The sequence below is a fragment of the Artemia franciscana genome, chromosome 13, assembly GCF_032884065.1.
Source record: "Artemia franciscana chromosome 13, ASM3288406v1, whole genome shotgun sequence".
In the NCBI taxonomy this organism is placed as follows: Eukaryota; Metazoa; Arthropoda; class Branchiopoda; order Anostraca; family Artemiidae; genus Artemia; species Artemia franciscana.
The window spans coordinates 33,904,026-33,919,015 of NC_088875.1; the positions used below are offsets into that span (position 1 = coordinate 33,904,026).

The window sequence follows — 14,990 nt, forward strand, 5'->3', positions numbered from 1 at the left end:
AAGTTTTGTTTATCAAATCATAAAAAATCGATGAAATAGATTTCATATATAAAGTAATAGATAAGTAAATAATAAATTATAATAGGTAAGTAAATGAATAAAGCAAGCTCTCACAAAATCACTAAAAAGTGATTTAATATACACCCTGAAAATTTTTATCTTATAGCATCCAATTGTATTTCCATGTAAGTCTTGCCAAGTGTCCCAAGTAATTTTTACGTTATCCAGGGTGTGTTGATAGTAAGAAAAAAAGAAGAAAAAAAAATATAAAAACTGCTTTAGAGCATAAGGGATTTGAAGGCCACAGAACATAAGGGCTAAAATACAACCTTTGCTCTATTGATTTGCTTATTGTTGGGCAAATTTTTCCCTTTTCATGTGAATCTAAATACATATCTACCTTTTGAAAAATGCAACTTTTTTAGAAAACTCCGTGGTGGCTTGGCTCTATTATATCCTAACTCCCTCGCCTAAAAGAGAATTCAAAATAAAGAATCATTAGCCTTTAACGTTTCTTTTAAGCCCATCTTGACCATTTAGAAATAATTCAAACCATTCCGGAAACCACAGATTGTAGTTTTTCATGTGTTGATGTGACCAGAAGATATAATAAAATGATTAAGGGGTTCAGAGAAGTTTTTTAGGGGTGTAACACGTTAACAGAAAGAAAAAAATGTAAGCTAAGAAGTTTGTATATTTAATTCTCTACAGTAAAATTTATGAGGTCATGGCTTTTTAGGAGGGTCCTTAAGGACTATTACCCTCACTCATCTTCTGTATTAGGCATTTACAAACAGGAATAATCCCCCCTCCCACCCACAGTTTTTCTTCACTATTATTGGAATTTTTCAAATAATTAACGTATTATTATGTTAGTCCCCCTCTACCCTTCTCCCCTCCATTTAAAAAATAAAGCATATGTACATGTACCTTTCTGTCAGTTCTAGAAAATCACGCTCTAATTAGATAGATAGTATGGGTTTAAAAGCTAAGCTATTTCTCGATAACAAATTCAAATGTTTTTTCTAGGATTTGCTTGATTCAAAATCTGTAGAAGAAGATGAGCAATTAGAGATCACCCTTGCCCTGTCTCTTGCCACCATTGTCAACCAAGCATGTGTCAACAAAACTGTCAGTCGCCGGATGTATCCAGTAGCTGTAATGGGAGAATTTTGCTCTCCAACCGACCCAATCGTTACCAGAAAACTTCTCCCCTTTTTCAGAAACAAAATTTCCAAGTCAGAATGTGAGTATTCAATTTTCTTCACATTTATTCATACAAATGTATTGAACGTAGTGTTTTGACTGTTATCCAATTTTGTTTCTTAAGCCAAATGGTGATGATGGTGCCTACCTTATTGTACTTGGCAACCTCGGTAGGAAAACTTGTTTATACCCTTTCCTACCCAACAAACTTACTGAGTAAATGACCTTAAAAGATATATTTTCTTCCCTTAATTTTGATGCATAGAACAGTAAAGCTTACTCTTGACTTTTTTTTAATGGAATCAATTAAATTCCAAATTGTATCCTAGAAGAATTAAACATGAAAACGCAATAGCTCGTGATTTCCATTCATTCTTCAATGAATACAATTTTTTATTAGTTTTGAATTTTTATTGAATGAGATAGTTACCAGCTTTAATTTATAATTAGAGAATAAATTATTCTGATTAGGAAAAAACGTTGTAGCTAGTAACAGATGTGTAAAGTCCACAGCCTATGAAGCAGTATAAATTCACTGTAAAGTGCAGTCTGTTTTGACTGAAACATTTTCTTGAAACAATTTTTATTTCAGCAAACGGTGAAGTCATTGCTTATCTTACTGCACTTGGCAACCTTGGTCACGAAAGTATTCTACCCATTGTTGTTCCAATTATTGAAGGTGAAGATGTTGCTTCATTAGAGCTCCGTATGGCCTCTTCGTTAAGATCATCCGAGGTGAGGCTTTTTTTACTCAAAAATAAGACCTACTGTAGCTAATAGGCAAAAAAAATTTCTGTTTTGAGTTACAAATAGGTGAAAATGAGAGAGAAAGAGAGGGGGATATAGAAAGAAGCTTAAAAGAGTCTGAGAGTGTAGGAAAAAACGACAAATTGAAGTTAAAAAAGACAATAGAATTTTTTTATCACTAAATTTGATAATGATAAAAGGTCATTTTTATTTTCCTCAAAATTTAATTTTACGGAGCTACTTCTTCTTCCCTTTTACTGGTTTACTTAAATATAGGCCAATGAAACTCTAGTTTTTTTCTAATATATCCCGAAGGGACAATAGAATACTTTTATTTCTTTAAGATATGCAAAAGAATAAATCTTTGGATGTGAAAAGGCTTATATCCATTTGATTACTCGTAATCGGTTTGTTTAGACGCTCATACTCAGATTAAAAAAGAACAGAGAGTGCACAAAAGAGGAAAAATTGAAGCTAAAACAAGACAATAAAAGCGGCTCAATTTGGTCTTTTATCACTTTGTCCATCAATGGCAAAAATGTTATTTCCTTTCTCCTCAAAAATATAAATTTACGGAAATCCCTTTTCTTCCCTTTGTCTTGTTTAGTTAGAAGGAGTCTAACGAAGTCCTAGTTGTTTTAATATGCGCCGAAAGAATAATAGAATCATTTTTCTTTAGAAAATGTAAAAAATAAATTTTTAAACGTGAAAAGGCCTATAGTCATTTAAATACTTGTAATCGACTTAACCTAGACCCTCGTACTGAGTTTAAAAAAAAATATTAGACTTCACAAACAAACTTTCGGATAATTTTTGATGTGGCAACTCGTTCTGTGAGTGTAGATAACAGACAAAAGAGACTTTTCGAAGAAGACAATGCAGACGAAGCCAAATTTTGAATGAGAGTCTGGAGGTTACTAAGTATTTACCCGCTGTGCATAGCTTTTGTTTGCCGTCTTGGATAATAGTCAATCTTCAAAATCATCTTTTATTAGAGAATGCCAGATAAATTCTGATGGTATTTTTGATGATAATTTTTTACTCCAGGGACGTAGGTCACGTCAGTCACGAAGTACAAGAAGTTCATTTGGACTTGAAGAAGAAGAGGAAGAGCTTGGTCTTTCACGACGTGCCAAAAAGAAGAACTACAGATTACCGGAATGGGAAATGTCATCAGGTAAATGTCCTATGGAGTATTCTAATTTGAGATCAGTTGACGGAAATATGAGCATACAAACTTCTATGATTAGAATTAGGTACTTCAATACCTTGTTGGATTTGTCTGTCAACTTTGGGAAACATCAACACGTTTTTTTTTCGTTTTTTTTCTTACGAACATGAAGCTGTAATTTTCATTTTTAGTACTTTATGGGCTTAGATCTCGCCTTTTCACATGTTTTATATATCAACATATAGGATGTCTAATGTTTGAGAAGAAAGAATTTTTTTAGCTTGGGCTGGGATGAACTGGAGTGACTAGGCAGTGGTTTTCTTTAATGTCCCAGTTTATTCTGAGCTGCATTCCTATCCCTCTAAGCATAAAACAGGCTATTAAAAAGGCTTAATAATAAAAATACCGCGCTGCTCCCTTCCTGCTAAAGATAAGTCAAACTAATAAAACAGAAAACATCAGTCCATTCCATCTACATTAAAGTATGAACCACCGTGTAGCAGTCCTGTTCTGAAATGCTTCGTTAAATGTTGGCTTTAAATATTAGCAACTTTTGGAATTTTAACCGCTCAAACATTTAAGATTGAATGGTCTTTGAAGAGTTTGAATGACTGGACCCGTCTACCGTTATTTTTCAAAATGTCCGGTCTGCAGAATTCCCAGAATACCTAAGCATCAAAAAGGCTATCAAAGATGAATATAGGTTAATGATGAAGATAGATATGACTTCCCCCATTCCCATATTATTCAAACTATTAAAACAGCAAGCTTCAGTCCATCCACTTAACATTCAACATGCGTCGTCATTTTGACTGTTAGATATTGTATTCTTAGCAAATCTGTCCCGTTATCCGACGAATATACAACTCGAATTTTAATCCCTTCTGCGTTTAAGCTCTTCTTTATTCGAATTTAAGTTAAAGTTAATCCTGTCATTCCTGTATTATATTCAGAAAGCATCTACAGGAAAGGTAGATGGCACGCAATATGAAAATGTTTCTACCAAACAAAAAAATTGCAGTCGATAATTAATTTAGTTTGAACAGTCTGTGACAGGCATAAAAGTAATAATTTATTAAGGAGTATTTTGGGATTACCAATCATAAAATAAGAATTAAGTTAAAAATACAGGATAAATCATAAAATCTTGAATGTTTGTCTGATCTAACCCTCCCTCTCTCACGTGTGTGCCGCATTTATGGTACTTGCGCTCAGACAGATCTATATTAAAAATATTATAAAATGAAACATTTAATATGAGGTATACCCCGTGTTATGTAAGGGGTGTACAAGTATTACACCCCGTAATTATTTTGTAGTAAACAATAAGAACGTGAATAAATTTAATCTCTTTAAATTTTAGGGAGTGAAGTGTGTTGAAAATTATTGATTAAATATGCTCTTTTGGAGGAAGAAAAGTCTTCCAAAATTGTAGGTGATAGATTCAAAACAATTTAGTTTGTTTTTTCTTCCGATGCAAGCAGTATTAAAAAAAAGAGTTAATCCTTCGTACTTTCTTATTGTCAGTGTAAGTATATTTAGTTGCTTCAATTGGGAGTAGGACCTCCTCTTGTCAAAACTAGCAGGAATAAGAATAATTGTTGGTCTCTGAGCTAAGCCAGACACTTACGCAGATAAACCTTGGAAGTACTACCCCTCCTCCTCCGCCCCAATCCAAATCTAATGAACTCTTCGAATTTTCTATGGTTTCCTACAATTGTAAAAAAAAACTTTAGTTTTTGCTTGTTTTGTTTAATGTCACCCGCATCGACACCTCTTGTATGGGAGCTATGGCTCAATTTACTTAAGATATTGTCCACTAGTAGTTTTTCCATCCATTACAAATAGCAAAACTTTAAAAAAAATGGTCAAAAATTGAACGCCTAAAGGAACATTGTGATTCTTTTCTGTAAATCAGAATCATTTTCAGACTTGTCTCACATTCGTTAAAAATTTGCTAGTTCTTTATTTCATGATCTCTAATCTTTTGAATAGCTTTCCGTCCATTTTTATAACCAAATTAATTGTCGCTTTAATGTATATACGTTTTTTTCTTGGGAGGTGGGAGGGCTATCCAAAAAATTGACTAACGTATCCAACATAATCAATCTGTTTTTGCAGGCTCCAGCTCAAGCTATGGAAGTGCTTTTGAAGAAGAAGAGGAAGAATATGAAATGACTCCATCTGAGATGCGTGCTTTGAACATACCAGAACATGAAACAAAAATAAATAAAGGTGTTCTGAGAAAATATGGTGTGCCCGAAAGCGAAATTAGATCACTCAAGAAAAGAGGATTTAGATCATCAGGTAATGGAATAACAAGTTTTAATCCACGATAAGGGTATGGTGCAAGAACACAGTATGGGGGGGGGGTGTCAAGAACCTCCCTATGAGAACAAATTTAAATTAAAAAATTATCCTTATTTAAATCTAAAAAAATGGTGGTATACCCTTTCCTTGGGAATTTCATAGTGGTGGTTATGGTTTTGATGCGATTTATCTGTGAAGAAGTTTTTCCTTCGGATTTCAAAACTAATGAAACATTTCAGCGGGTCGCTGAAAAGATGGTAATATCTTACAATAGTTCCACTATAAGATGGCCACTCGTTTTCTTTTTCGTAATCAGTCAAGACTGAAAAATTTTTAAATGTCAAGAAGGTATATATATTTATGACAGTTTCTAAGTGTTATTTCTACTATACATACTGGTAGGATTGTTTTAATAACGTCACAGGGTATTTTATGACCAAAGATTTTGAATCAGTGGATGGGCATGAGCCCTGTTTTTTAGCTGTTAAACTGTGGAGAAAGTGAATTTAGCCAGTTAATCCGAATACGCTTTATACACGGGTTACAACTTCTTTCCCCTAAAGTCTACTCAGTGGGAAAAGCATGTTCATTGTTCACATCTAAATGTCTATGACTTAATTTTCTGTGACAGTTACAGTTTAATGTTATAATAGATTTTAATGCAGAACAATCAGGCTACAGCAAGTACAATATTTAGCTTTTCGTTTAGTTTAATTAAAGTAAAACTGTCTTTTTTTCAATTTTATCAAATATCATGTCTTTTTCAAATGCAATAATTTTGTCCTGTTTCCGATGCCCAGTTAGTCTGATTAAGTTCTCAAAAAAGTAATACGATTATACTATTTTGAATTGATTTACTTGAAAGATCCTGTAAAACCCAATCTTTTTGTTGTTAAATACATGCCAAAGAGATAACAGAGTACAGTAAATTTTAGAAAAAATGTATAAGAAAAATTTAAGACATTAATTCTTGTTAATCAGCTTTTAGCATAAATGGAAATATTAAGCCGTCAGTCCCAACATAAAAAAAAAAAAAAAAAATCCGGAATAGGTTAATCTGTAGCGAACCCGCCCCCCATTTTTATTTCAAATGGGAATGTTAGCTTGCAGAAATCTTGCTGATAAGGGCTGGATAACTCTTATGAAATTTGTTTTAGAGGTTCGGAGGATAGTATGAGATGATTTTTTACGTTTACTGAAAAAAGTGTCATATTTTAAGAAGATTATTTCAATTATTTGGAATGTTTCAAAACATAAAATTTGAATCTTGGACTTCACTGATCGTACTCTTAGTCACATTTCTGCTGAAATATTTTTAGAGAAACATTTAAAAATATTTTAATCTCTTGAAGATTTTCCCAATTTTTATTCTTTTCTTTTTTAGGTGGAATGTACTCAGGGTCCCGTGGTTTCGAAGAAGAAGAAGAAATCGATTTATCTCCATCTGAAAAGAGGAAATTTGGCATTCCTGAATATGAAAAAGTCAACAAAGGAATCCTCCGCAAATATGGAGTCTCAGAGGAAGAAGTCATGAGCCTGACAGGAAAAAGCAGATATGGTTAGTTTCGGTTTAATATTCAGCTAAGGATCTTAAAGACATAATAAAAAAGAAATATAGAATAGCTTTTGAATCATCTAAAACAGTATTTGTATCTTTTAGACAGTTTTTTTCTTTTTTTTTGGGGGGGGGGGTAGGTGGGTTGGGCGGATACACCCGCTAGCGTATGCTCTGTGTGCCTTTAGAGGTTGGAGGTTCAACTTCAGGAATTTAAAGACCTGTCTAAATACAGAAATGCAACTTAGCGCAACGCTACTTACAATAACGCAAAAGATGTGAAGTCGAGGCTTTTTAATTCATTCTAAAATTTAAAGCAAACTTCTCATTTATAGTTTAGTAGTAAACTAAAGTTTAAAGTTAACTTCAATTTTGAGGTTTTATTGGTAGCTTCATCAATTAAAATCCTGCAACAATAAATATTTGAACTGCTGAAATCGGTACTTCAATTATGGTTTTGCACCTTGGCATCCCTTTAGACTGGGTGCGTTCATGAAGTTTGCGTGGTTTAGTTTATTTGAAAATTTCAGAAATGGTCCGTCTGAGAAACTCTCCTCGAGCATAGTAAAAGAACAGAGTTTATTCTAAATTCGACTGAAATTCAAAAAGATAATAAAAAAATTATGGTTTTGCACCTTGGCACCCCTTCAGACTGGGTGGGCTTATGAAGTTGCGTTGTTTAATTTCTCCAAAAATTTCAGAAATGTTTCGTCCCAGAAGCTCTCCTAGAGTATAATAACACAGCAAAATTTATTCTAAATTTGACTCAAATTGAAAAAGCTGATAAAAAAGTTCAAATAATCGACTGAAAAAAATTCGTCAAAGCAAAAAATTATAGCAATTGTTAAAATCAATCAATCAAGATTATAGTCAACAAAGGAATCCCCCACAAAAATAACATGTAAATATTTTTTGGAGGAAAACTTATTTTTCAACTGTTATTAAAGTACACAGTAAATAAGGCGAACAGAGTTTTTGTGCCTCCTTGACACCGTAACTAGGTAAAACTTTACCCAGTTACAAAAATATTCGATAAAAAAAACCATGTTCTGATTAAAAGCTTTCGCTCCTCGTCTACAAAAGTTTTTTTGTATAGACGCATCGTCTTATGCAATATTTTTAACAGTAATAAAAAGGGAAAAGTGAAGAATTGATTGATCGAAACACCAGCTATTTATAAAAAAAATATTAAAGATTGTGGTGTAGAATTTTAATCGTAACTGACAACCCGGTTATGAGGATTCGATTTTTATTGGCAGTCCTACATTTAAAATGTAGTTCTTATCGATTCGGAAAATCTTCCTACTGACGAAGATTATTAAATTGAGCTACTAGTAGAATCAGTGAGGGGCTGGTGATGCTGAAGGTTTTCTTGAGTGTGTCTTAAATGAGAGTGCAAGTTTTGAAAAATATGGTGTTACCCAAATTACTCGGTAAAGATGCTCCATGGGTCCTCCTATGACGTCATATTCTTTGGGTATTGGCAATCTTTGCTGTGAGCTTAAGTATGATGCCCTCTAAGTTTTTGAAATAGAAAGAATCCGTAAATAGTGGATGCATCGAGGAAACCTTCAAATAGCATCTTAGAAACGAGCATTACATAGGTTTCTAAGGCTACCTTTTATTTTGTATTCTGTGAACTAAAAAGAGAAAAATAAAGGTTTTATCTGCTTAAGGAAGAATAACCTCTATCTTTTTAGGAAATTTTAAGCCTGATTAGTGAATTTAGAAAAAAACAACATATTTTTACTAAGGATGTTTGAACAGAAAAAATCACCGAAAAATTTGCCTCTGATTTTTATTGCAGACAATAAGTAAGTACAACTAAAAAATGAAGTGAATGAAGTTAAAAACAAAGAAAACTGAAAGAATGAACAAAATTCTGGTTAAAAGAAAATCGTTCCTATTTTTTCAAATTAAAAAGAAAGGAAATTCACACTTTAATTGAAATGTCCTGTGGTGGCGCAGTGGGTTTGACCTTAGCTTGGTAATACGGGACCCAGAGATCGAATCATGCTGCAGGAATGCACTGCTGGGCCGAAACAGGGACCTTAGTAGTCAAGAAGCGTCATTAATACGATACAATACAATACAATACACTCTAATTGAAATGGTGCTATTTTCTCCCCTTTTCAGATGTCATAATACGTTTCATGTATGATTAAAACGTTTAATTGAAAAATCAAGTTTTTCTTCAATGAAATAGCTAATGAATACCATATTTGGAATACAATCATTTTTTCTTCTTTTCAGGAGGATCTCGCAGCTACGAAGAGGAAGGAGAAATTAATTTGTCTTCGTCTGAAAAAAGGATGCTTGGAATACCCGAACATGAAAAAGTCAATCACGGTATCCTTCGCAAATATGGTGTTTCAGAGAGTGAAATCAGAAGACTGACAGGCAAAGGTAAATAAAACGTTAATTCAAATAATACATTAGGAGACTTCATTTTAGTCTTAAAAAGGAAGTATAATGAATTTTAATATCTATAATAAAATTTAGTGTTGTTCTTGCTCTTTTTAGATCCACGCACATCAAATATTTTCCATAGACACATTTTTTTTGTCTATTTGATGAAATCCTAATATTTTGTACCATCGATTCAACTACTTTTCCTCTTTTCTAATTTATCCGACAGTCCTTATTCTTTTTTCGCTCTTTTCATGATATTTCTATTGTAACGAATAAAGATGGCTTATTATGAAGTAAATTATCACTGATCGTGAAATTAAAAAATCTTATCTTTCATAGACTTTTAAAAGAGCAAAACTGAAAAAAACTTAAAATCCTCTCATTTTTATGTGAAATGATACTGATAGTTGATCAAGAAATGAATGATACGTTTAATTGAGAAATTAGGTTCTTGTTTTCAAGGAAAAAGCCAATGAATGCCTTATTTTAATTAGAATTATTTTTTCCCTTTTTAGGAGGATCTCGCAGCTACGAAGAGGAAGGAGAAATCAATTTGTCTTCATCTGAAAAAAGGATGCTTGGAATTCCAGAACATGAAAAAGTCAACCATGGAATCCTTCGTAAATATGGTGTTTCTGAGAGCGAAATAAGAAGATTGACTGGCAAAGGTAAATTTTACTATTTTTCGATAAAAAATCGTGGCCCCAGATCCATTACGGATTCTTTAAATCTAGTTTCACCACTGAGTTTAATGAATATGCTGATTTTATCTTTGAAGGAGAAAACAGATGGTTCTTTGTGAACAGCCTTCCTCTAAGAGAGAGTTCCAAGGGAATCTGTAATACCGATTATAGACATTTCTTGAGTTGAAGGAGTTACTTGAAAACGTAAATTCGTTTCTTAGATTACAGAAAGTATTTTTAATAAAATTCACATTATATCAAACCAAACGAATACTTTATTTGGTTTTACAAAAAGGTTGAAGTCTCAAAGGGACCTAATAATACCAAGGACAGCTAACACGAAATTTTATTGAATTGGTTAAGTGGAAATCTAGAAATTAATAAATATCTTAAAAAATAAAAGATAGGAAATTAAATGCTTAATGAAAAAGACATCCATATGTGGCACCACAGGGAACTCCCAAAGTGGTCAAAGTACTCAAATGATAGTTCTTGTGAACTGATTTTTAAAGTTTTCTGAGCACGTATGCTAGAATATTTCTAGGGACTGCTCTTTCCTGAACATTCCTTTCCTCGAACATTTTATCTTATAAAACAAAACAAAAACCGTTTGGTACATGCATTACAAATTCCTTATATACAGTTTCATCATTAAGTCAAATGTATGTGTTGATTTTATCCTTTAAGGAAGAAAACAGATGGTTTCTTCTTCTTCTTTGAAGAAGAAGAAACAAGTTCTGGGTGAACATCCTCCTCAAGAAGAGATTCTAAATGGATGTGTGGTATTGATTATAGCCATTTCTTGAGTTAGATGGAGTAATTTTACTTGAAAATATAAATTTGTTTTTCAGGTTCAGACAAAGAATTATAGATACGATTTATATTATTTAAAATCACAGCAGAACTCTGTTTGGGTTTTAAGATTTTTTTTTTGCTTATTTGCGCGAAGAATTTAAATAGAAATAGGAATAAGTTTCGCTTGCACAATTAAGTTTTTTCGGGAGGGGGGGGTCTCTGCTTTCAAAATTTGAATGGTTATGCTTAGCTTCTCCTTTTCAAGATTATTATAAAGCAGTTATGTATATTAGTCAATTAGCAACTATCTAATCAGTGAGTAAATTTTTTAACTTTCAGGAAAATTATCCTCTTCAAGCTACGGTATGGGATCCGAAGAAGGTGAAATTGAGTTAACCCCCTCTGAGCGTCGTCGGTTTGGTATCCCTGAGAAAGAAAGGAGACTCAACGTAGGAATTCTTCATAAATATGGTGTTCCCGAAGAAGAAATTTCACGCCTTACAAGATATAGTGGAAGATCTGGTAAGTATCAGAAGCCTCAAAAATAACTGCTGCAACTACTAATACTGCTACTGACAACTCACTACAGCACCAAGCCACCCGTGGCCAACCCAGCCACGCACACATTCCTTCTTTATTCCAATATATTCAAGGCCTCCCTCTTTATATCCTCCCATTAAGTCCCAATTTCCCTATAGTATATTCTTGCGACATCCTCCCACACAATTTGGGGTTGAGCTTATTTTCGTTAGGCCCTAGATGATTGGCCAACAAGGATGATCTTTGGCACTTTGTCATTCTTCATTTGCAGAACGTGTCCTAGCCATCTCAGCCTTTTCATGTTTTAGCCGTAGAAAGCGAGATTGAACCACATTTTTTACATAGTTTCTATTTGAGGTATGGTCAGCCAGATTGGTACCCAAAACAAATTGTAGGCAATTACTCTGGAAAATATCTAGTAAATCCACCTTCGTGTTTAGAAGCACCCACGCTTCAGAGCCATTCTTGACCTTGCTTACAATTTACGTTTATCTTATATAAACCCTTGTTCCATTTTTTGCACTTTTCAGTCGTTGTCCAAACTGTCAAATTATCTCAGTTGACATTTTATTTTTTGTTTACTTTTTTTATTTTTTCCTAAATTTTTCGTTTACTTCTCATTCAAGAGTGTCTGAATATCCATTAGTTCTGGTATTTATACTTGTATTTTTCATCCTCTATGGATGAAATGGCTGGGGAAATGGCAAATTTCAGTAAATAAATGGCTTCTGCTTTGTTATCATTATTTATTTTAATATAATGAACGTGGAAATGCGCCTAGCTTATGTTTTTGCCATGTTTTTTGTGTGTGTTTGTGGGAGGGGGGAGTTGCACTAAGAGTTAATGGTAACAGAATTGAGAGTTTCATTTCTGGACCAAAGCTCGCACAATGGTATAGAGTAAGTCAGCCCAGAGTCTCTAATATATGTGGTTATGTCTCTGACTTTCATAATTCGTAACAATACGGGGAATTTCCTTGTGTGGGACTTTAACCCAGGAACTACGCAGACGCTTGCTATGGGACTATGATAACATGCTCATATGCCACAAACCCAAGCATGTCAGCTTTGCCAAATTTGGTTATTATTGATTTACTTTACAATATATGTTTTCAATCTTATTTTAGCTCACCTTCGAGGAAGCATCACTGAAATTTATCAATTCACTACAAATATTCCCCCCCCCCCTTCCTACGCAGAAATCAAAACCAAAGGGTGGGAGTAATAAAATCTGGGGGTAGGAAAAAATGGATGGGGTTCAAATAACCCCAAGACACTAATCCCCCCCCCCACCTTCTTTGATGTCCCTGCCAGAATACCATATTCTGCAAGATGTAAATGGGTTTTACGGATAAACTTTTATGATAGAACGAATATGCTGACTGTAGACGAGGAGATACTTGAAAAGTTAATCATTTTCAATAATCGAAATTGTCACTTGCGAATTCATTTACAAAAAAAAATCTTTGTTTTATGATCTCAAATAAATGGCCTCATTAAGATTTTGCTTTTATGTTCAAAATAATTACCAGTGAATGGATTTTTTCACTGGTTAAAACATAAATCAATTTCAGAAACTTTGACATTTTATCTATATTGCATCTATACTGGTTGAATCTGTATTACAGCAAATTTGACAAGGGCATCGATTGAAAGTATGGTATGGAAAATTGAGTTTCTGTAAAAACAAAGAAATAATTGCTATTTAATAAATATAAAAAAGCTAAATAAAATGGTTATTTTCTTTCCAATCACGCTATAATGTAACCATCCTCATGCTTTTGAATTCTGTTCTCGAAGTTGGCAAGAACAAAATGAGAGGACAACTTAACAGAGATGGCGCCAAGTGCTTTAACATGGGCTAATGTCAATTATCACTGAGCTGGTGTATCAAGTATTTGGAGATAAATAAAATAGTTATTTTCTATCCAAACACGCTTTAGGCTGACCATGCTCATATTTTTAGATTCAATTCTTGAAGTTGTCAAGAAAGTCTTTTCTTATCAAAGGCAAAAAGAGCTTTGCCAAGGGCTAATATTAATTAATGAATAGTTTGACGAAGAGCTACCATTTAGTTTAGTAAAAATTTCAGGTAGCCAAATGTCATCACTGTATGAAGAAGAAGATGAAGAATTTGAGCTTTCCCCATCAGAAAAACGACAATGGGGCATTCCATCCCATGAAAAACGACTAAACAAAGGCTTGCTTCGTAAATACGGTGTACCTGAACATGAGATCCGATCCATGAAGTCTACTAGATCTACTACCTATGGTAATTGTTTCTTTTTGGTGTTTGTTATGAGAAAAGGAAAATTTTAAATACTGTTTTTATTATACTGTTTATATTTTGCTTGGTCGGGGGAGGGAGGGCTACGAAAGAAAACATAAAAAAAATTTTTATGTGCATTTTAGTTACTTTTCTGCAAGTTGGGCAAAAATTTGGGGGTCGGGGGGGGGGGGGTCAAACCTGGTACCCCTCCTCCCCACAGGATACAACCTTGGTAACAAGTTATGATTTAAAGATAATAACTCTTATCAAAAAAAAATTAGAGACATGGTTGAAATTCGAAAAAAGAAACATAAATTCAAAATTGTGAAGGGCACTTTGTAGCCTTTTTTTTGCTTTAAGAGCATTTACAAGGCTTATTTTTAGGGGGAGGGGGTATGAAGTTTAATCAATATTGCATTTTTATGGGAGAAAAAGGGTAAATTGGAGTAATATTCTAAACTAAGTGCTTAAAGCAGCGATATATTCGAAAAAAATATGTAAAAAATTTACATGTGCCTGCTATAGTAAAAGGTTACCAAAGGCAACCTTTGGTAAAGGTTACCAAAGGCAACCTTTGGTAAAGGTTACCTTTTCTTGTCTTGGTCAGCTGCATTCCGTTCCCAGCCCTGACTTTGGAAATAAGAAATGTGTTCCTGAGTGCAATTGTAACTAATGACCATTAATTAATTTTTATTAACGTCAGTCTGAAAAGGCCAAGATAAAAAGCTTTTCCACTAAAATTACTCTTTTTTTATAAAAGGGGCTAAGATTTTAGCACAGTTTGTAAGTATAGCACTACAAATCCTTTAGAATTTTCGTTATCTGTTGTCTTAGAATGGAAATAAAATAAATAATTATTTATAATTTGATGCTAATTATTTATCAATGATGCTTGAATGAGTTTTGGAACTTACCCATGGTCTTTATCAAATATGAGCATATTGCAAAGAAAGTCAAAGGACCATAGTAAAAAAAACGACAACAAAAATAAACAATTAAACGTCTGATCATTATGACGGAGGTTAGAAACAACCAAGCTTATAAAATTCCACGTGCTTTAACGTGTTTTGTAATTCCCGGGAGAAGTCTCCTTAACCATCTCCTAGCATAACCATCAGTCTCAGTCACGCATCATTCCGTTTTCGTAATATTTCAAACAATCAAATATATTATTTCTGAAATCCTTTAATTTTTTACACTCGCATGTGCAATAAACATATTTATTCATAAACCCATATATCGAATGAGAATATTTACCCTCTTCTGCAAAATTTCCAAAACGTTTTGAAAATGTCTCAGAACT

General features: G+C 33.4%; 1 protein-coding gene across 1 annotated transcript in view; it reads left to right on the top strand.

Moving 5' to 3' along the window:
* The window catches only part of LOC136034845 (hemolymph clottable protein-like), a 55,743-nt gene that overhangs the window by 12,388 nt on the left and 28,365 nt on the right, over positions 1 to 14,990 (top strand). The window contains exons 8-16 of the mRNA XM_065716306.1: positions 1,030 to 1,246; positions 1,799 to 1,941; positions 3,001 to 3,130; positions 5,246 to 5,431; positions 6,819 to 6,992; positions 9,243 to 9,395; positions 9,917 to 10,069; positions 11,219 to 11,401; positions 13,511 to 13,690. Of these exons, the coding sequence (XP_065572378.1) occupies positions 1,030 to 1,246; positions 1,799 to 1,941; positions 3,001 to 3,130; positions 5,246 to 5,431; positions 6,819 to 6,992; positions 9,243 to 9,395; positions 9,917 to 10,069; positions 11,219 to 11,401; positions 13,511 to 13,690 (1,519 nt within the window). The remainder of the gene's footprint in view (positions 1 to 1,029; positions 1,247 to 1,798; positions 1,942 to 3,000; positions 3,131 to 5,245; positions 5,432 to 6,818; positions 6,993 to 9,242; positions 9,396 to 9,916; positions 10,070 to 11,218; positions 11,402 to 13,510; positions 13,691 to 14,990) is intronic.